This window comes from Triturus cristatus, chromosome 4_1, assembly GCF_964204655.1.
Source record: "Triturus cristatus chromosome 4_1, aTriCri1.1, whole genome shotgun sequence".
Classification (NCBI taxonomy): Eukaryota; Metazoa; Chordata; class Amphibia; order Caudata; family Salamandridae; genus Triturus; species Triturus cristatus.
Window position 1 is genome coordinate 498,711,990 of NC_140585.1, and position 23,992 is coordinate 498,735,981.

The 23,992-nt window shown below is 46.3% G+C and overlaps 1 protein-coding gene across 5 annotated transcripts in view; it reads right to left on the reverse strand.

Annotated features, from left to right (window-relative positions):
• The window catches only part of ABCC9 (ATP binding cassette subfamily C member 9), a 947,014-nt gene that overhangs the window by 736,351 nt on the left and 186,671 nt on the right, over nucleotides 1-23,992 (reverse strand). For all 5 annotated transcript variants that reach the window (XM_085652729.1, XM_085652730.1, XM_085652727.1 and 2 more), the window contains one exon: nucleotides 7,294-7,460. In XM_085652729.1, the coding sequence (XP_085508855.1) occupies nucleotides 7,294-7,460 (167 nt within the window). The remainder of the gene's footprint in view (nucleotides 1-7,293; nucleotides 7,461-23,992) is intronic.

Here is a 23,992-nt window from a genome sequence, read left to right on the forward strand (position 1 = left end):
AAATCAGGCACAGACCACCCTCCTCTCTCTTGAGAGAGGGTCATATATCGAGCAGCTCTTCGAGGTTTCCCCGGGGCCCACATATATCTAGCACAGAGTGATTATAAATGCTGGATTAGTTTGCCTGGTACCTCCAGAGGTACTGCCCTGAAAAAATACATGACCCGAGGAAAAACATTCATCTTCAATACATTGGCTCTGCCGACTAACGACAGATGCAGATTCTCCCACCTTTGGAGTGAATGTTTTACTCCCCAAATAATATTGTCCCAATTCACCTCTACAATCTCTTTTACAGTAGTACGTAACTTGATAACCAAATATGTGGCTTCCCTGACCACCCTAGGATCACTATCCATTGCTTGACTCGTACATAAAATTGAGTTTTGGATGTATTTAGTTTGTATCCCGATGCCACCCCAAATTTCTGCGCTAAGGATTCTATTTTGGGTATTGCAAGGCGAGGATTAGAGGTGACGATCGCAATATCGTCGGCATATGCCATTACGCAAAACTGCTCTTGTCGTACACAAAAAGGCATCATCTTTTTACTCTGTTCTAACATAATAATAAAGGGGTTAATATAAAGTGCAAATAAAAGGGGTGAGCATGGACACCCTTGTTGTGTACCTCTAGAAATCAAGATAGTGTCCGAACAGCGTCCCATTGAGCATATTTTCGCCATGGGGAGACAGTATAGGGCCTGTATAGCTTGGATATACCCCTGCCCAAACCCCATTTGTTGTAGGCCCCTCCATAAAAAGTTCCAAGACACGCGGTCGAATGCTTTTTCGGCATCAAGTAAAATCAGCCCTAATTCTCTAGTTTCTGCCTGTGCGATATCAAAGAGAGTCACCACTCTACTTACGTGATCTACCGTCCCTCTTCCAGTTATAAAACCATGTTGTTTTAAAGATACTATTGGTGTTATAATTTTTGCCAGCCGTGTAGCCAGGACCTTAGCATATATTTTTTCAGCAGAGTTAAGGAGAGAGATTGGACGGTAAGATCCGGGTAACTCGGACGGCTTCCCCGTTTTCATAAAAATACAAATATTGGCCTCAGCTCATGATCGCGGTATTTCCCCTTTTGAGCCGTTTGAAACACCTTAAGCATATCAACTTTAATATCTTGAAAGAAAGTCTTGAAGATTTCCAGTGGGAGTTTATCCGGTCCTGCCGCTTTGCCTACTGTGAGAGAGTTTATGGCCTGCTCTAGTTCCACTAGCGTAATAGGCTCATCGAGCATCTCGGTATCTGCCTGATCCAGTTGACTCCACAATGAGGCTGGGAGCCCTAAATCCAATAACGTGCATCCTGTGTCCTGTCCAGTATATAATTCTGTATAAAAATCCCCAAAAACTTTAAGGATTTCCTGAGGGTCAAACACCATGACAGCGGGAACATTTTTAATTCTGACTACTGTTTCACTGAAACTCTATTTGTCAGCAGTCCTTGTGTGGGGTTTCCAGACTCTGAGGGGTATATTTTCAAGGATCTATCACCGAGTTATAGGCACTTTATCTCAGCCAAAGTCGCGATAAATTCATCGCCCCATTCACAAGCTGGTGCTAACAGCCGATACCACTAGTTTACCTGCGATAGCAGCCGCAAAAAACAACACCACGGATGACCCCGGCAACTATCACTAATGAGATGCAGAGTAGGCGTTCCCGAGCAAAAAGCCGCGGCAACACCACACCTCAACATTCTCACCGACCAGCCAAATCTGCGATAAGAACACAAAACATGCAATAAGGTGCGTTAGCAGCAGGAAATTAACACCTGCTCTGAGCTGGTGCAAAGTCGGACTACAACCTGCACCAGAAAAGGGAGCCCAGACCACAGCCACACCTGAAGAACAACAGATGCCATGGAGCCAATAATCATGCAGCTCAGACCCCCAAGAGGGCCACAACAGCCACCCCCACCCACCCCCGGACCACCCCCCATCCCCCCGGGGCCCCACCCCAGGCACCCCCCACACCCCCAGACCAAGAGATTGCACATCAACATCACGAAATCATGAACAAAATAATTCGCTTGATGCTGCAGATTCACAATAACTAACAGTCATGTGAGTACAGAAAAATCAGAATCAATCATTCACCATTGGAAGTCCAAACAACATATCACAATCCAATTTCTCTCCAAACAACTATTTGGAAGAGTCATGGCGGGCCATCCCTGGACAATCTGTAAGTGACAGCCTGTAAGACAATATCCAAGATAAGAAGGTGTGTCAGGCACTCATCAAAGGACAGAGAGAGAGAAAAAGAGAGAGAGAGAGACTGAACAAGGACAATCGGGCCCTTGGCTCATACATGCCAACTGTTGCGTGTTTTTCGCAATTGGTGCACCCAAATCTAAGGCCTGGTAACAATCTCAGTGCGAAGACCACATCACATTTCAGAAATGCAAGCAGTAGTCAGACTACAATTAGGCATGAAAGCTCCTTTGTCTCAATACCCTAGGCGGAAGGACATTTGAACCTCTGACCTTGGTCTTCAATGTGCCCGGCACCCCCTGAGTGAGATACCATACCAGACTGTGACGACTCCCACACCACGAACTGCACTAATAAAAGGCCAACGTGACCACACACACTTGTCCCTGCTTGAGGTACACCTGCATGGCATGCCCCCAACACATTGGTAAAAAAACAACCCATACGTCCAAACGTTAAACACACATACGACTCATTGCTCCGAGCTGTGGCATACCGTTCACAGAACTGCCACCAGTCTGAGGAGTGCCAGTGGTACGAGACCAACAAACGCAATGGCAGGCAATCCCGGGCACATGCACAACCCCTGTCACGTGGAACTGTACCGTGCACGAATACTACATCTGTTGGGAGCTCTGCCGATGGCAGTTTTGCGAATCAGTTACCGCCTGAGTTTCCGGCTTGCGTACATCACATGCGTCCAGTCCTGGTTCCACTGTCGCTCATGCTCATTCGAGTGGCCCATGGAGGTCTGCCTATCCAACACAACGGTAGGTGAGCTGGATTATGACTTGTGTGAGCTCCCCACAAACAGGAGTGCAACCGGGATACCCTGATCTGTGGCATATGTGCTGGCAGTAGTGGATGGGAGATTACACAAGTCATCGTGTGCAGTGACCACATCGAGGCGCTCCCCTATTGGTCTGTGTTGTGGATTGGTGAAACGTCGTGGATGGAGCACATCTGTCCGGACCAGTTAATGGATTGGCTCTCCCTCGTGTTCCTTGAACTCGAGAACAACGTACTTCTGGAACTGATTGCCTATGAAGCTGCGCTCGCATTCATGGACGAGTAACTACCTTCCTGCAGCCACAACTGATTGACACCCAGAGCACAGGTCCCAACACCGTGTTGCATCGTGGAGGAATGGTCCCATAAGCCAGAACAATAGTGGACATGTATGCACTCACCCATGGGCGGAGCTGCACAGCGTCGTTTGGCAACATTCCTAAATCTGACATACTGCTGGAGGGAGACTACACACATGGCAAAGTAGCACGACATGTGACCTTGTTGGTCCCTTTCACCGGCTTACTGTCAGCTGGGCAGACAGTCAGCGCAGTCCAGTGATACAGCTCCATGCAGATCCCATGGGCTGCGAGCCATGTCCCCTGACACGGGGCTATGAGCAGACGTCAAACATCACATGACTCGACCAGCAAGGCAAGGTGGGCTGAGACCGTTGCCAACCGTAAGGATATGTGTTCATTTTTGCATCCCCATTTCTTGCACCTCGACACGTTCCCATTCTGCAAGTAAGTGTCTTAAGCATTTGTCTGCCTGTTGTGGCCCATTCCTTGCCCGTACTGACACGCACATGCTAATAAAGTCTACGCAACTTCACCAGTGTACAACTGTGATGAGTGTTGATTAGTATGAAAAATCCTGTGCCTCAATGAGCATTGTCCGTACACAGGGAGGGACAGACTGCTGCATGTACATTGGTGGTGAATCCCTATTGGCTGCTCCACCTCTGTGAGCCAGACATTGTGTTTGGGATAGTTGCTGGTAGACCTGTGCTTCTACGTGTCATCAGCAATTTGAGTATGGTGTCCAACTTCTTGACATGTGGATAAATGTGATCCATTAAAACAGACTGTGGCCACACTGATTTGTGTGAGTATGTCATGCGAAGAGATGTACTGTAGCCACATGTGATGGGGGACACTACTCCAGGCGTGCTACTGATTCTGACATTTCTCCACACCGCCCTATATAATATATGGACGTCGGGCTACGTTGAGTGATGCAAGATTGTTGTTCATGTGCAATGAGGCCATAGCTAGTTCACACCTTGATATTCTGGGGAGCGTCAGAGCTGGCGCAGTACATGGCCAGTCCAAGCCCATATAACGTGGTTGCCCAGTGGTGGGACAACCAGAGTCCTTGGGGGAATGCAAGGTAAATCTGAAGAGAAAGAGTTCAGTCCGCAGCCGGATTGCTGTGCCATTGGTGCAAGAGCAGATATGGCAGGCCATGTTGGAGTCCAGGTGGATGTCGCAGAGTGTTCCGGGGGACAGTGGGAGGTGTTGTTCCAGGTCACGATGCATAGGGCTGAACCGGGCAGGGAGAGGCCATGTGGTGGGTACGGATGCTACTGCCTCCTTCCTCACACAGTCATTACCCTTCACATCTTACTCCACTGAGACGTCTTCTGTGTCCAGTGTGTCAGGTGTGTATGGTGGTGTTATGGCTGCATTACTGTGGGCCACTGACACATTAGGGTGTGAAGGTGATAGGGCTGCATCACTGTGTGCCAATGACACATCAGGGGGCGGAGATGTGTGCGTCAAACTTCCAGCAGCAGTTATCTGGGACAGTCTCTGTGGCAGCAATGGCAAGATGAGGATCTGCTAGGCATGGAAGATCCCAGCTACATCTCGCTGGTGTTCAGCCATGGCAGCCCTACTTCTAGCCTGCATCAGCTCCATGGTCTTCATTGGCCTCTGCATCTGTGCCAACTCTGTGCTGTCATCGCTGGAGCCTGTATGACTAGACAGTTCTTTTATCCGAGTAATGGCCCCAGCGAGGTCAGCCAAGGATTGTTGGTGAGCATGATGCGGACAGTGGGTGTCCGTTAGAGACTGTAAGTAGTCCCTGATGGGACTCAGACACCCACGTATGGCATCGAGTTTGGCTGCCATGAGGTCGAACCCCACCCGCAGCTGATCTGCCATCTTCTCCTGGCACCCTAGCACACGGCGTTGGAATTACATGTGTTGGTCATGGGGGTCCTGGGAGCCAGCCGTGGTGGTGTGTGCTACCTGCTGTATGGACTGTGCAGGGTGTGGGGACACCGCTATGCAGCTGGGCTGCCCTGCTCCTGGGGGTGGGGTGCGGAGGCTGTCATTAGCCGTTGGAGTAAGTCTGAGCAAATGGGCAGGGTGTCCTCTTCATCATCGCTGTAGAGATGTGTGGTCTGCTCTGCAGGAGGTGTTGATTGTCCCTCTGCAATGTAACGGGGAGATGCAGGTTAACAGTGTGTTCCATGTATGTTCACACATTGGATGTTTACATTCATACTGCATGACAATGTACTTTTTGGCTGATTTGGTGAAGCTGGCTACTTGATGGGAGACAGTGGAAATTTCAACTACATGACAGATGTGAGGTTGTACTGGTACATTATCGTCTCACAGTGTCATGCAATGCCAGATGTGATTGGCCAGTTTCTATGCACGGGCGGCATCAGTTGTGTCCTCTGTCCTGTGGTGTAATGGTTGTACTTTGTACGACATTGTCGTCAATGTTGATGTACTGTGATTGCTATGTGTGTGTGCTGCATTGTTGGAGAGTAGCCCCTGCAGCTCTGAATTGGCGGCCTCTTATCCCTTTGAGTTGGTGTGCCTTTGACTTTTTGGGTGCAGTGATGTTTGTGACTTGGGTCATTTGTGCTCTTGGACATATTTTGTACTCTTGTGCATTGTTTGTCTGCAGATGTGTTTTTGACGTCATGGGTTGTAGGTGAACGTGGATGTGTCAGAGTGTGACCTGCTCCTTCACGGATGTGGTCCACACTCAGCCACCTCAAAGTTGTTTTGTGCACCATGTCATGTATTGTCACTGCAACCATGCTATCTGTCATGCAGTGTCACTTGCATGGTCCGTGTGGCTCACAGAGTCGCTGCTTTTTTGCATTCAGCACATGTGCATGGGTAGGTTGTGGCATTGGTGATATGGAGGGGGGCCATTTGTGCACATTGTGGACAGGGCCTACTTGGTGTTTGTATGTGTGCTGCAGTGTGCCAAGGGTATCAGGGACATGTTCCACACTCATTGTGGGTGTGCAGTGTGCTGCACATGATTGTGCATGTGTGCCATTGTGCCCATCTCCCTCCGTACCCCCAGTCCCTGGTCGTTACTCACCCTATTGCTGTTAGGTTAGGTCATATCCAGCTGTGTACAGACCCCCGACTCCTTGCACCGTCTCCACACTGATGACTGTGGCCACCATTTCCTTCAGCTTAGCCTCTTGCGGCGCAGGACTCCCACCTTCAGTCACCTTTGCAGCCTTCCTGTTGGCAGCGAGTTTCTCCTTGGTTTGGCTGTGCACTTCATGCCAGGGCCTCTTGACCTCCTCCATTGACCTCCTCGATACTCCGACTGCATTCACGATGGACTGCCATATTTCAGTTTGTGTTGCCAATGACGCAGTGGAGATGATGAACAGTTGCTGGGAGTGTTCTATCACCTCCGTGACGATGATCCGGTCTTCCTGCGGACTGAACCCCGTCTTCCTCTTCCTCTTCTCCTTGCCCTTCCCCGAACACGGCGTTCTTGGGTGGTCCTCCGTGGGGCTTGTGGGGTTCGGGTAGTCCTCTACACTCGATCCGCGTGCATCCATGGTGCTACGCAGTTTGATTTGGTTTTGGTGTGTTTTTTTTGCTTTTATAGTGCATTTTCCCGCTTGATGCGTGGGAATTGCAGGCCTGTCGCTGGTTTTCACAGAATTTTGTTTCACGATTGGCCTCATCGCAACTTTTTTTGCATTCATGTTTTGAATTTTTGCGGCATCGCATTGACTTTATTGCGGACATTTGACACATTATCGTGAGCCTATCGCATGGTGCCGCCGGCTTGAGAATACCACGTTAACACGGAGTTATTTTCCCGCGATAGACTGCGATGTGGAGAGTTGCGTTACGCTAATTTTGAGCTGGTTATCACACATTCTTGAGAATATCCCCCAGACTCTTGGTAAGAGTTCACAGTACAATGAGGTGCATGCTACCACCTGATCATCCTTACAAAAAAAACCACAGAAGAACAATATAAAAGGTACTTTACCCTAACTCGAATAACGTTGATCTCCACTGCCATGAGCAGCCCGTAAAGGATGACCATAGTAAAAGTAATGCAGAACCGAAGTTGGGACACTCCCACGTCATGCTCCCAGTACTTCACCAACTTGATTGTTTTAGAGACAAATGCCATGACCCAATACAGGAAAAGCGCTACAAAGAGAAAATCAACATTATACAATTAGGACATCCACAGTGCTGTTATTTCACATAAATAGTTCAGCGGTAATTGTAAGTAAACCAAAACCGGTAAATGTACATCACATTTGCTGTATTGATAACTTATCTATAGATTCCAACTTAGAAACCCAGCAGTACAAGTAGGTAGATCTGCTCACTTTCCAGCATAACAAGCACTTTGTTCACCTTACTCACAAAAGGGAGGTGTGTAACAGAATACAAATTAAATTGTTTGAGAACTGATGCACTTTTTAAATATATTTGATTGTGTGCATTAATTCATATTATTTTTCTTTTTTTCTTATTGAATGTTGTATATGTTGGATGGTTTTATTATGTATATTTTCATATTAATAGATTTAAACCATTAAATAATTAATGTAAAATAAATATTTTGTTAAATTATGTTTTATATATATATATATATATATATATATATATATATATATATATATATATATATATATACATTATCTACTGGCGGTCGCCAGTAGATAGTTATAGTTAGGACCGAGTTCCCATAGGAAATCTGAAAATTCTATTTTGAATAACTTTGGCGCTAGTTGACTTATCTTCGTGAAATTTTCAAAACTAATGGGGCGCTCCGCTCAGCTCCTACCCTGAAAGTCTCGGGGTGATTCGTCAAGCGGGGACTGAGAAAAAAGGGGGGTCCCAAAACGCGTTTTCCCCATGCATTTTCCCGTAGGACGTTTAGTCGAAGGTACAGCCCGAACGGCTGAACAGAATTACTTGAAATTTGGCAAAGAGGTAGTCCTCAGATCAGGCATGTGCCTTTTGCTTAAATGGTGTAAATCTGTTCAGTAGTTCCTGAGAAAATCAAAAGTAAAATCACATATATATCTGGGCGGAGCCTGACCACATATCTCATCGTGAGATCTGATTGGCTGTCAGCACTTCATCCAAGAAGTGTTGGCAGCCATCTTGGGACCAATATACATGATCGCACCTCATTAAAAAGCATTGCAGTTAATAGAAGGTTTTAAGACTTTAGTTACATTATAAATCATTTGTTGATGGTACCATACTCATTTTAGGAATTGTGGTGTGTTCTAAGGTGATTTTACCATGTGAAAAAGCCTTCTGCTGTGATATCATGAATCATGTTTGAGAGAAAACTATTTTCTCATGCTTTTCCCACAGAGGTTTGGAATGGGATCTATAAGCTAACCGAGAGCATATTTTCTGTAAATTCACTTTATCTTTCTCAGTCATGTGAGAATGAAGTCTGACATTCTCAGTAAAACATGTACATCCAACAAGGGCAGAGACTGTCAGTTGATTCCTTTGTGTTCTACTGCAGCTTCCCAGAGTGTTCTAAAGGACAACTAGAGCGCTAACAGACCTACTTATGACAAAAGTATGGCACACCTGAAGCCATCTTGGTTGGAATAAAGTGGTAATTCTTAAAACATTTAATTTAAAAAGGAACAAAATGAGGGGGTTCATTTTTCCATAGAAAGTATGATTAGTGCTGCAGAAAGAAAAATTATGGCACATTTTGAGTGACTTCTCAAATCCTCTTCTATTTCATTAAATAATTCTGACATGCAGACTGAAACATGCACTTTCAATACCAGCAGCAGACTTCCCTGGTGAGAAGTAGCTTTACTACAGTGAACTAATAAGCAACTAGAGTGCTAACATTCTGAATTTATGGCAAATGTGTGACACATCTGAATGCCTTCTTGATGGAATCAAAGTAAAAAACTGAAAGTATTTCCTACTGTGGAGACTGCAGTAAATGAGGAAATTAGGAAACTTCATAACAAATAAATCTCCCAAGATGGCCACCAGAGACAAAAGAGCCCACATGTAGCCCAAATATCACCCAGATGTAGCCCAAGTGTAGCCCAATGACAGAATGTCCCAGAGTGTTCTAACGAACAACTAGAGCGCTAACAGTCTTACTTATGACAAAAGTATGGCACACCTGAAGCCATCTTGATTGGAATAAAGTGGTAACACTTAAAACATTTAATTTACAAAGGAACACAATGAGGGGATTCATTTTGCCATAGAAATTATGATTAGTGCTGCAGAAAGAAAAATTAGGGCACATTTTGACTTCTCAAATACTCTTCTATGTCATAAAAGAATTCTGACATGCAGACTGAAACATGCATTTTGAATACTAGCAGCAGACTTCCCTGGTGAGCAGTAGCTTTACTACAGTGATCTAATGAGCAACTAGAGTGCTAACATTCAGAATTTATGGCAAATGTGTGACACTTCTGAATGCCTTCTTGATGGAACCAAGTAAAAAACTGAAAGTATTTCCTACTGAGGAGACTGCAGTAAATGAGGAAATTAGGAAACTTCATAACAAATAAATCTCCCAAGATGGCCACCAGAGACAAAAGAGCCCACATGTAGCCCAAATATCACCCAGATGTAGCCCAAGTGTAGCCCAATGACAGAATGTCCCAGAGTGTTCTAACGAACAACTAGAGCGCTAACAGTCTTACTTATGACAAAAGTATGGCACACCTGAAGCCATCTTGATTGGAATAAAGTGGTAACACTTAAAACATTTAATTTACAAAGGAACAAAATGAGGTGGTTCATTTTGCCATAGAAATTATGATTAGTTCTGCAGAAAGAAAAATTAGGGCACATTTTGACTTCTCAAATCCTCTTCTATTTCATAAACAAATTCTGACATGCAGACTGAAACATGCACTTTGAATACCAGCAGCAGACTTCCCTGGTGAGCAGTAGTTTTACTACAGTGATCTAATGAGCAACTAGAGTGCTAACATTCAGAATTTATGGCAAATGTGTGACACATCTGAATGCCTTCTTGATGGAACCAAAATAAAAAACTGAAAGTATTTCCACTGAGGAGACTGCAGTAAATGAGGAAATTAGGAAACTTCATAACAAATAAATCTCCCAAGATGGCCACCAGAGACAAAAGAGCCCAAATGTAGCCCAAATATCACCCAGATGTAGCCCAAGTATAGCCTAATGACAAAATGTCCCAGAGTGTTCTAACGAACAACTACAGTCTTACTTATGACAAAAGTATGGCACACCTGAAGCCATCTTGATTGGAATAAACTGGTAACACTTGAAACATTTAATTTAAAAAGGAACACAATGAGGGGGTTCATTTTGCCATAGAAATTATGATTAGTGCTGAAGAAAGAAAAATTAGGGCACATTTTGAGTGACTGCTCAAATCCTCTTCTATTTCATAAAAAAATTCTGATATGCAAACTGAAACATGCACTTTTAATACCAGCAGCAGACTTCCGTGGTGAGCAGTAGCTTTACTACAGTGATCTAATGAGCAACTAGAGTGCTAACATTCAGAATTTTTGGCAAATGTGTGACATATCTGAATACCTTCTTGATGGAATCACAGTAAACAAGCATTTGCAATGCAATAGGTCTCGCATTAGTAAAAGTTTGAGCTTTTGGCGTTGCAAATAATAATGCAACACCAATAGCTCTAATTTTTAGTAATGCGAGGCCTATTGCCAACAGACAGCTACACAAAAATAACGATGAACACAAAAATCACTCTCAATAGAAAGCAACAAGCTCCAGACTCCAATGCCAAACAATTGCTTAACCTCAGGGTGACGGGGTGCCAGGTCGAACATTCGCAAAATGTTTCAGTTACTCTCTCCATCTCGACGGCAGGATACAGTATTGTTGCATAATAACAAAATAATTAATCATAAATAATTTGTAAAACGTGAAAACTTGTGCCGTGGTTGCGTTGAAAGGTGGGCCAGGGGTTCCTCCAGTGATTGCGGCCTTCAAATGCACAGGATGTCTTTTTAATTCAACTGCTGATTAATGTAATTAAATTAAATTAAAGAAACAAAACAAAAAGCTGAATGCTGGCAGTACTGACCCAGCCTGAATCGCCCGGGGACGCGTGTAGGTTTCCAAGAAATTTTTGTTCCATTTACTGCTGCGCTGTGAAAGGCGTTAACGAAGGGGTTGTGTGGTGCCCGAGGCGGATTCTTAGATCTTAATCATAAAAGCCTTACGCACGCACACCCAGATTGACTTAGATAGAGTGGCACAGACATCCATGCCCATGCACTTTTAAAGAAATACACAAACCCGCACACTCAGCTAGAAGGGAATTCACACACAAAGGCGGCCAAAAAGATTACATTATGGACTTGGCCCATTTAGAGGTGCTGGCAATGGTAAAATCGACCGAAAATTATGTTTTTACTAAATGTAAATGCAGGTACGTAGCTTCAGATGGGCTGTTTGGGCGGGACACCCCCTTATGATTTCTCAGTCCGGTCATGCTGCGAATTGCCATGCCAGGGTGCAAGGCGGGCGATCAATGGGCAGGTACCGCCGCCATGGCACCTCATTTACGAAGAGTCAAGAGAACAGTTAATGCAATTTACAACCAGCTCTGATAATATGAAAAAACAAGCGTGACCAAGGCGGACCGCACTGAAAGCGGACCACGCTGAAAATAAAGATACACAATATCATCACAAAACACATGCCAGCAGGGGGAGGAGAGGCTGTCAGGCCGGGGGCACCCACCTTCCTGCGCAGCCGCAGCTGGCCGGTAAGGATGGGGTCAGGCTCCTTCACACTCACGCACACATGCCAGCACGGGGTGTCAGGCCGATCACGTGCACATGCCAGCAGGGGGTGTCAGGCTTGTCCACACTCACTCACACATGCCAGCAGGGGGGGTGTTAGGCTCGTTCCAACTCACTCACACATGCCAGCAGGGGGGTGCCAGGCTCGTTCACACTCACTCACTCACACATGCCAGCAGGGGTGTGCCAGGCTCGTTCACACTCACTCCCACATGCCAGCAGGGGTGTGCCAGGCTCGTTCACACTCACACATGCCAGCAGGGGGTGTCCGGCCGATCACTCACATGCCAGGAGGGGGTGGGGAGGGTGTCTGCTGGGGGCACCCACCTTCCTGCGCAGCCTCAGCTGGCTGGTAAGGATCGCCAGCAGGAGCATCTTGAGCAGCAGTGTGTTCTCCATCCTCGTGGCCGTGCGAGGGCTGCTCTCTGCCGAGGGTCACCGAGCAGTGCGTGGCTGCGCTGGGAAGAGGCACTAGGTAGTCAAAGGGGGGAGGAAGGTGACTCAAAGGGCAGGGAGTAAGACAAAAGGGGGTCGAAGAGGAGGCAGGGAGAGGAGGGGAGAGAGCTGCGAGGGAGGAAGAGAGGGGGCCTCAACGGGCGGGAGAACCTGAGCGTGGGCTGAAACACCGGAGGGAGGGAAAGCGAAAGCACGCCATGCGCGCGTTGAGGGATACGCATGCACTGGCTGAGGGCGGCTGGTGCGTGTGTGTTTGTTGGCGCAGGGGGCGTAGAACTCGGCGAAGCAGGCGCTGCAGGAGTTCAGCAGGTGAGAGCAGGCCGAGTCGGAGTACAAGATGACCAGCGGGTCTTCCCGGGAGTACATGCCGGCCCAGCGACTGCGAAATATTCGTTGTTGCTTTGAATTGCGCTTGCATTAGTGGTTTGCCTACCAGGCACTAGGACCGGGGGCTCATGCCGATATGTTTAGCTGCCCGGGGACTGCCCCAGGGTAGCCAGCGATGGGGGTGGCTGGCCCGCTTTGGATTACACTCGGGCAAGACTGCCCGCGAGTTCTCTCCTCGCTTCCCCCTTCAGCCAGACCGGGTTTCCTGACAGCCGGGATCACAGATCCTTTATCCTGTCCCTAGGGGGGGTGATAGCGCGACGGCCTAGGGGTGCAAGGCACACTACACGCGTTGTGTAGAGCAACACAACATAATGGCTAGAGCGTGGGACTTTGAAGCTGGGGAATCCAGTTCGAGTCTCGGCACCGACCCTCAAACATCCGGTGATTCTGGGCAAATCGCCTAGCTCCCAGCGCTAAAAAGGAATGGGCCCGCTTGTTTACGCTTGAATGAAGAAGGCAGTATAGGGCGCCCTGAGCACCAACCCTCCCGTTCGCTATTAGCGGATGTAGAGCGGCATGTAGTATGACGGAGTGCGCATAAGGCTCGAACCTGTTAATATGTACACATTGAAATGGCGCAAGGGGCGCGAGCACTGGAGTTCGAGGGCTAGGTAATTACCGCAGCATATGGGTACCAAGGTACAGGTGGCGCAGGTCCATCGTACCTCTCTGGTGTGGTTCTTGTATTTTTACCGCTGCGCCATAGCCATAGTTCAGGAATTGAGAGGGGCCCGAGTCTTTATGAGCGCGTTCACAAAGAAACTACTACCTCGAGCCTAATTAACACGGCACCAAGCACCAGCTGTACACGTTACATGCAAGCGCCAAAAGCCCTGCGGATGCCCAAATGCTGCGTTTTTAACAAGTGAATGTTCACGAAAGTGAAACTGCATGCTGACTTGCGAGGGAAGGGGGACAGGAGATGTGCACGCCGCGTGGCTGTAAGCGTGTACACCAACTCAAATCCGCCAAGAGCCTGCGCGTGCCCATCTCCTGTCCCACTTCCGAGGCAAGTCAGCAACAATAGATCTCGCTGGCGACAGCGCTTCGCGCTGCGTTCGCCAGGCGAGACCTAAAAACTAAAATCATTTCCTACTGAGGAAACTGCAGTAAATGAGGAAATTAGGAAACTTCATAACAAATAAATCTCCCAAGATGGCCACCAGACACAAAAGAGCCTAAATGCAGCACAAATATCACCCAGATGTAGCCCACATGTAGCCCAATGACAGAAGTGTGCAAAACACTTATTTTTTGTGTATTTGCAGTTTTATATAGTGCAGACTTGTCAGGTATTGGAATGCTTTACATGAGCATTGGTTACATCACACAAAATCAAATTCATTTTGGTTGTAGACATGGGGAGATTAAGAGATTTGACCACAATCCCAGAATGTTGAGCTGAAGCAGAAAGTCCAACCTGGTTCCCCAGTTGCAAAGTCTGCAGCTCTGGAAGTAACACCACATCCTCTCGCCAAGGTGCAACATTTATTCAAGTGGTCAATTGGATAAAAAAACATAAAGATTACAAATAATTTAAAAGTTCTTTGTCGCTATTTGAAAACTCAGAAAATATGTCCTCATTTTAGTTTTTTAGAGCACTAACCATAATTTTGATGCAAATAAGACCCTCTCATATATGTAATTTCTAAAGGAAATACTCTAGGTATTACAGTTTTGATTACATCAAGATGACGTCAGGCGTTCCACACTTTTGTAATAAATATAGAATGTTAGCAATCTAGTTGTTCATTGGGATACTGTTGAGAGGCAGAGGCCAGGGGCACGGACTCTGAAAATTGAAGGCAGGTAGGAGAGTGCAGAGGCAACAATTTGACCACACTGGGCAGGCAGGAAGGGCAGTGACAGCACAACAGACTATGGAGGGCAGTGGAAAGGGGGGCAGGGGCAACAAACCAACAATACAGGACTGGCAAGAGAGGCTGTGGCAATATAATAGACCATTGTGGGCAGAAGGAAGAGGCTGTGGTAGTACAACCATACATGCCAACAGACCCGTTTCAGCCAGGAAATGTCCAATGTTTTTAAGCTCAAATGGGCTTTATTTTATCTGTCTCCTGTCTATAATCTCCTCTTTTTCAATGTAACTTAAAGGGGAAAATCAATACCCCAGTTTGTTTTCAAAATCTCCCTCTTACCAAGTTCAAAATGTTCGCAAGTATAGTAGGCAGGAGGAATTGGGGTAGGGACATGGACTCGGATAACAGAGGACAGGAGGGACATGGAGAGGTGCACCAAACTGACCCTACAGGGCAGGCATCAGGGTTTGCAGCAGCACAATACACCACACAGCGCATGTGGGATGGGAGTGCAGCACAACAATCCATAGAAAGCAATAGGGAGGGGACAGGACCATGCACATGGACAACAGAGAACAAATGGGAAAGAGGCAAAGGTAGCTAGCTGACCATAATGGACAGACAGGAGAGAAAGCTGCAGCATAACAGACCATAAAGGGCAGGAGGGACGGATCAGGGGCATTACAATGGAACAGACAAGCCAGGAGGGAGGGAATAGGGGGTCTGCACATGGAAACAGAGGGCTGGGGGCAAGGTGGCAGGGCAGGAGCAGCAAGATGACAATGGAGGTCAGGCAGGATGGGCACTAGAAACAAGACACACCATGGAGAGCAACAATGAGACTATAATGGCATACACACAGACCATGGAGGGAAGGTGGGAGGGGGTCAGGGGCAGCTAGCTGACCACACAGGGAAGGTGGGAGGGGCCATGGCAGCACAGAAGACCATGCATGGCAAGCGGGAGGGTTAGTGGCAGCACAATGGCTATGATGGGCAAGAAGGAGGGTGCAGGGGCATGCACAAAGGACCATGGAGGATAGAAGGGAGGGTCAGGACCTGGGCACAGACAAGAGAGTTCAGGGGAAGGGGCCTCACAACAGACTGCGCGGGGCAGGCAGGAGGAGCAGTTGCAGCACAACAGATCAGGGAGGGCAGAAGGGTGTGGCAGTAAAATGGACCATGGAGGACAGGAGGAAGGGGATAGGGGCATGGCATGTGGACAGGCAGGGTGGAGGTGGCAGGGACAGGTTACAGTCATCTGACAATGCTAGGCAGGTGGGAGGGGAGTGGCAGCTCAACAGAACACTCAGAGTAGATAGGAGTGGCAGGTCCATGGAACATAGTGGGCAAAAAGGATGGAGCAGGGGCATGCACAAAGACATCGGAGGGCAGGGGGAAGGAGAATAGGGGCAGCAAGCTAAGCACAGAGGCTACGCAGGAGGTCAATGATGGGCCATAGAATTGGGCAATGGAGGGCAGGAGGAGTGGACTGGTACATCATACTAAATGGAGGGCAGTGGCAGCACATCAGACCATGCATGGCAGGAGAGAGGAGGCTAGTCCATGGATTCAGACAACAGAGGATAGGGAGGAGGTGGATGGGGCAGCAGGCTAACTGTTCAGAGAAGGTGGGTATTAGGAACTTTATTGTTTTTAAAATGTGTGTCTGTGCGAACTACTTAAAATATGGACAAGTATGCAGCATAATCTCACTTTTATTCAGGAAGAAGAGGACGTTTGTGACTGTGACTCCGGGCTCACTTGGCAGAAACACCCCCTGACCCTCCACCCCCATCGCAAAATGTAATGCCCGTGAAAAGGGTAGGTGGACGCAGTGTTATATAGAACATAGTCCTGAGAGCACGATTGAAAATGAAAACTAGATGTAGTATATGGTATAAACTATGCACCAAAAAGTGTGATATAAGATGAACCGGGGCGTGAAATATAATATGCAATACATTTTGCGCAATGACAGATTCATTGGAGAGCGCGAGATAGCACAGGCACTAGCGCGTGCTATGCGATATGCGCCTTGGAGTGTAATATGCACAGGGCAGTGTTGTGCAACATAACTAGTCTCTAAAGTTGTAATATAAAATATATGCTGGGGAGTGTAACGTTGCATATGCACTGTGACAAAGATATGGATCCCAGATTGTAATATGTATGGCATAGCGCTGTGCGCTATAACATAGACATCGAGGAAGGCACGTTAGATGGGGCAATATAACCCGTGCGAAGGCAAGTGTGGCATGACATATTCACGGGGTGGTGTTACAGTGCACATGGGCTAGAGAGTGTCATAGCATACGTACTAGCTGGTGGAATACAGCACAGAGGTGTGAGGCAATCGGCGGGCACTGGTGGGTGTAACACAGCATTGGGCTCAGCCAGGAGCACGCTGTGACTCTCAAGTGAGGTTCGTCTCCTTTCCAGAGAGTAAAATAAAAAGTATTACACATCCGGCGGTGGATGTGTTTTTTATTAACTGTGAGGGGGGTTTCTTGCATAGTTTGGTCGAATATTTGTCGAATCCCCCTTGAATGGCTTGGTGTGCGTGTATATTAAATGTGTCCGTCAATAGCTACCCATGTTTGTATAAATAAACAACAAGGGTGTCTACTTGGAGAGTACCCACCGGCGGGGGCGCCGGGATTAGGCACGGTAGGGCGTCAGCCACGTCAAAGCTTCACTAGCGGTGTAAATACATTCCATGTGGATTCATTCTATGCATAGTCGCCTTTTAATGAATATCACGCAAATCGTCATGGTGATAGGTAAATACGGTTTGTCCAGCATGTCCTAGGTGTTTCTATAAATATATATATTTTTAAAATAATAAAAAACAAAGGCCGGCCCCGGGGGATGGGGTCCCCGGAGCCATAAGTGGCCTGAGGAGGGGGGCAACGCAGACCCCTCCTAAAGAATTTAAATTTAAAAAAGGCCATGACCCGGGCCAAATTTATTTTTTTCAACAAAACAAATTAGGGCGCAGGCCCTGGGGGATGGGGTCCCCAGGGCCAGTAAATTAGAAAAAGAAGGGGGGCCACACATCCCTCCTTCTTAAAAAAATAAAATAAATAAAAGACCGGCATCGCGCTGGAGGCCACGACCCCTCCTTGCAGCACTCTGCAAACGCACCCCCTGGCCAGTTGTAAGTTGGGGAATTAATTCCCCTTCAATGCTGAGGGTCCCTGAGGGCCAACTAGCCCAACAGGTATCTCCAGTGTGCGCCAGGGAGCTGCGTTGCAGACAGGTGTTCTGAGGCCATGCCCCGTTTTACACCTCTATGCAACGCAGCTCTGTGGCGCTTACTGGAGGTACCTAGTGGGCTAGTTTGACCCTAGGGACCCTTAGGATTCAAGGGGACTTAATCTCTCAACTCTGAACGGCCACAGGGAGCGATTACACAGTGGTGAAGGGAGGGGACGGGGCCTGAGGTGACGTGTGCAAACACGCCCTGTGGCGCGTTTTAAGTTGGGGAAATAATTCCCTTTCAATCCTGAGGGACCCTGGGGGCCAACTAGCCCACCAGGTGCTTCCAGTAAGTGCCACTGCTCTGCGTTGCAGAGAGGTGGTGCAGGCCGTGCCCCTTTTTACACCTCTCTGCAATGGCGCTTACTGGACGTACCTAGTGGGCTATTTTGCCCCTAGGAATCCTCAGGATTCAAGGGGACTTAATCTCCCAACTTAAAAAATGGCCACAGGTCATGTTTACACAGTGGGGAAGGAAGGGGACGGGGCCTGAGGTGACGTGTGCAAACACGCCCTATGGCGCGTTTTAAATTGGGGAAATAATTCCCCTTCAATCCTGAGGGCCCCTGGGGGCTAACTAGCCCACCAGGTGCTTCCAGTAAGCGCCACTGAGCTGCGTTGCAGAGAGGTGGTTCAGGCCGTGCCACTTTTTACAACTCTCTGCAACGCAGCTCTGTGGCACATACTGGAGGTACCCAGAGGGCTAGTTGGACCCTAGGGACCCTCAGGATTCAAATTAACTTAATCTCCCAACTAAAAACGCCCACAGGGCGTGTTTACACAGTGGTGAAGGGAGGGGACGGGGCATGAGTTAACGTGTGCAAACAAGCCCTGTGGCGCGTTTTAAGTTGGGGAAATAATTCCCCTTCAATCCTGAGGGCCCCTGGGGGCTAACTAGCCCACCAGGTGCTTCCAGTAAGCGCCACTGAGCTGCTTTGCAGAGAGGTGGTCCAGGCCATGCCACTTTTTACACCTCTCTGCAACACAGCTCTGTGGCACATACTGGAGGTACCTAGTGGGCTAGTTGGACCCTAGGGACCCTCAGGATTCAAATTAACTTAATCTCCCAACTAAAAACGGCCACAGGGCGTGTTTACACAGTGGTGATGGGAGGGGACGGGGCCTGAGTTAACGTGTGCAAACAAGCCCTGTGGCGCGTTTTAAGTTGGGGAAATAATTCCCCTTCAATCCTGAGGGACCCTGGGGGCCAACTAGCCCACCAGGTGCTTCCAGTAAGCACCACTCCGCTGCGTTGCAGAGAGGTGGTCTAGGCCGTGCCCCTTTTTACATCTCTCTGCAACGCAGCTCTGTGGCGCTTACTGGAGGTACCTAGTGGTCTAGTTGGACCCTAGGGACCCTCAGGATTCAAGGGGACTTAATCTCCCAACTTAATACGGCCACAGGACTTGTTTACACAGTGGGGAAGTGAGGGGAGGGGGCCTGAGGTAATGTGTGCAAACACGCCCTGTGGCGCGTTTTAAGAGGTAGTTTTAATCCCCTTCCCTTTTATATTCTAGGGGCTTACAGAGGAGGTCATGCTGATCACAGGGGGACCCCAACGCATAGTGTTCCCTAGTGTATGTAGGTGTTTTCACTGTATTCTGAGTGTCTTTTAACATAGCACTAGCTCCAGGACTGGTTATTCAGACTCAGTTACCACCAGTATCCGTCTGAAAAAGTCAGGATGATTTTGCAACAGGGCTTCTTTCTTCTCTTCTATTTGTTCTTTCTGCACGTTATCCTTCTTCCTGCACTTTTCTTCGGCTTTGAGGACTTCTGTTGCTTCTTTCTGCATTTCTTTTTTTTCTTTCTGTGCGTTTTTTCTCCTTTCTTCACATGTCCTATCTCTGTAGGCATAGTTAGAAATTAGCATTTAAAAAACCTTTGAAATTCACTGAAAAAACCATAGGTTTCAGGCACGTTATAGTTAGGAATTAGCATTTAAAAAACCTTAGAAATTCACTGAAAAAACCATAGGTTTCAGGGGCGTTATAGTTAGCTGGACTTTTCACTCGTACAAAACCATTGAAATTCCCCCGTTATAGTTAGTTCAGCTAACTATAACCCGCGCGCCCGCAATGCACTGCTGATGACGTCACATATTACATCACTCATGACATGGTCAGTGACATCACTCATGACATCACTGATGACATCTCAAATGACATCACTGATGACATCATCCAGTGAATGTGTGTTTTTCTGAAAATTACATATGTTTTATATATGTATATCTCAAGGTCGATGGAAGAATAAATGGGTATATAAGTGTCTAAATGGATGATTTGTTTTTGAAAAATTGATTGTATAACTGACTGATTAAGTGTATCTTAGTGAATACATGGCTTAGTGATTTCAGTGAATATATATATGTATGTATATATATATATATATATATATATATATATATAAACTCACATATATATATATTTGGTGTGTTTATATACGTATATATTCACATATGGTAATATATATTAGTGGAAGTAATTTAATTTACATTATATAAAAAATTATATACATTATATAAAAAATGTACTACTTTAAACTCTATTTAAGTTAAAAAATCGATATTTTCCTATATTTTTGGACAATATTAGTGTCAGCATATTTTGATACTTGCCATTATAAGTATAGAAGAACAATATTGTGGTAATTGATATTTTCGACACAACATTTTAGTCAACGATATTTTTTACCACGCTATTGTGTCAGTGATCTGCTTCCTAATAAGAAAGTGCCAGAATGGCAGGATGGTCAGTCCTGCCCTGGTTTCTACACTCCCATCTTGCCCACAAATATACAAAAAATGTCATGCCAAGCAGTTTTTTCAGGAGTGAGATAAAAGTCAAACCACATACCTGCCTACAAAAATAGAGCACATGCTGTTATTGCAATCGAATATAAAAAGCATGTTTTCTCAATGGTTTTGCAAATGTTACTTTCTAAATCCGGTAACTATATTGACTGTTCCGTACTAACCTCACATTCATAGAAATGAAACATTGTAGTGGTTTCTTCTTCACATGGTGGATGAAGTCCCATTTGATTAGCTTCTCTAAAGGTTTTGATGGTTAACTGCCACACAAGAAGTATGTTAGCAGCATCCACCATGAAACTACATTCAGATGTGTGCAGCAACACAAATGTAACAGTTATTTTCCTTTCTCTTTCTTTGCAATACATGCCAAATTGGATGGTGAAGACTTTCTTTAGTTGCAGAATCAAAGCTGTCATTGCTTGCATGTCTCTGGAAATTGTAGTCTCACACTAAGCCAAAGATTACAGAAGAATTTAAACAGAAAATATTTTAAAGATTTAGAAAAGACATTACAACATATTTACCGAAAAAATGGCAAAATGGGGGACGGGGAATGGAACGTTGTGTCCGCGATGTGCTCTTCCAGCAGCAGATATAACGCATATGTTTGCTTCATGCCCCGTTTTAACTAAAGTCCTTTCTGAAATCTCCGACTTTCTATCAAGGATTTTATACTGCAAGATTAACATTGGGAATACAGAAGTAGTGTTGGGCGTCTCTAACAACAATCGATCCAGCGAGCAACAGGGGCTGATTTTTGTTGGTATGGCCATCTTCAGGATGTGTGTCGCTTCAGCTTGGATAGATCCAATACCCCCTTCATTCTCTGAATGGAGAGCTCGGCTATTAGCGACCTGCAGTCTGGAGGTTGCCATTTATAAGAATAAAGGGAGGGATAAGAGGAAGAGGGGTATGAAGATCTGGGCACCATTGATTGCTTGGACACAAGAAATTTGATTGTGGGAACTGGATATTGATATGTCGTATATCGCAAAATTTTGTTTGCCTTTCATCTTGTTTATGTACAAATAAGCTCTCTGTTGGTAAAATATGTGAGATACCTGTTCTCCGGGGGAGGGAGGGGGGGGGGGTAATGTGCTGTTTTGAAAATTAATAAAAATATTTAAAAAAAAAAAAACAATATATTTACCAAATGTACAATTCCTCACATCATGGAGATTTCATCACTCTAGAGCAGAGGTCTTCAAACTTTTCGATGCTGACACCCCCCTGTCAAAAAAGTTTAAGCGTAAGGACCCCCTCCTGACAAATATTTCTAGAACTTGGTCCTCCTCATCGTTGCCAACTTTCGACAACCATAAACGCCCCCTATTTCCACAGCAAATCATTTTTACATTGGGGAAATAAAATAAACAGTGTTTAGCAGACCAAAGCTCATTGAGCGTGGGAACATGGTCAAAGGTGTGACTAAAACAGAGGGCCTCATTTATGAGGCATTAGTGTAGGGCAGCGCCGCAAGTCTTCTTGCTGTGCTGCCGTACGCCAACGTGAAATGGCAGGAATGCACCTTATTTATGAAATATGGTGCATTTCTGACCTTTTCCCCTGTGTTGGCGCACAAATTGCTGCCTAACGCCAACATAGGCAGGATTGTCTTTGTGCAAGAAGGGCACCTTCCTGCAAAAAAAGAATCCTGAGAGGGGTTCTTCTCTGTCTATGTGTGCTGCAGAATGCCGCACACATAGAAAGAGGAACACACATAGAAAGAGGAAAAATGAGGAGAAATGAAAACATCAAGCCTCATTGCGCCTGCTGTGGGGAGGCGGAAGATTTAGGCGCCGCCCAAGGTTTACATGGTTTTACAAATCTGGGGCTGAGTCAAAATTCATGGGTGTTGTGAGGGAATACCCACTCCAATGCCTATGGAACGCCTACTTAACATAGTGTAAGGCAACACAGTTACTTGCGCTGCTTTGTCTTACTCCATATCTATGAGGCCATGCAAAGCCACACTGGGTGACTTTGCGTTGCCACATAGATATGATTTAGACGCTTGTGCTGCCAAAGCTTTAAAAAACGTGACGCTCCGGCAGCCCAAACCTCTCATAAATCAGCCCCAAAATATTTTGTTAGTTTTTTAGGTCTTTCACCATCAGGTAGCTACATATCAAATAATGAGTAGCTTAAATGAAAAATACATTTACTCAATGGGACATGCACTGTAATACATTATGAAAGCTCTATTATTTAATGCACTGCAGAGGTCTGATTGTAACTAGATAGAGACAGAATTAAATTTGGTTGGCACAGTGGAGAATAGTGGCTTGTGTATTTTTAGTGCTATGAGGTCACAGCCCGTGACAGAAAGCACAGTGAATGTGTAAGTTGTTATTTTATACTTGCATTACACACATTATAATATAGACAGTTACAAACTGTGCAAATAGTTTTAGGATAAAATGGAGCTTCCAAAATGTAAATTTGAGTAATATAAGACCATAAGTAATGAATTTCTTTTTTTAGGTCGAGCCCTGAGCCAGCGCGCAAGCACTGCTCTGGGGTTGATCTGTGGTAGTAGACTGCGGGAGAGAAGCCCCGCCCACTCCCTCGCCCATCTTTTTCATTGGATTGTGTCTTTGTCTTTTCTAAATGCTGCCTTCCGATTGGTTAATAGGCTTGTTAGTCTTTCCTTATGACGGCCATGTCGTCATTTGTATCCTTCCATGGCTACTGGCTCCTTTACTTCTAGTGTTGAATGAGCACTCTTTTCTTCCCGTGCCTTCGCCCCCCTCCCGCACTCCTGTTGTTCGTGCCTTCTCGCCACTCGCCCGCACCCCCGTTTTCAATGCAATAGGTCTCGCGTAAATGCGAGTCCTATTGCATTGAAAATGCTTGTTCATACTACGATTCAATGTATTCTAATGCCGCTTGCTTTCACATTCTGCCATGACTTCATAAGAGACCCGGTCATGAGATTCTTCTGGTTTTTGTTGACTGACTCTGCCGGTAGTCACCTGACCCGGAAGTAAGAACTAAGTGCTTCAACAACAAAAGCAGCGCCTCTGGGCAGGCTGAGTCAAGGAAGCTGATGCCGGCAGAGCAGACAGTAGTAACGAAGCAGCAATCGGTAACTACAAGGGCATCTCACTTTGTTGTAAAATGACACATTTTCCTCAGCACTGCAGACTCC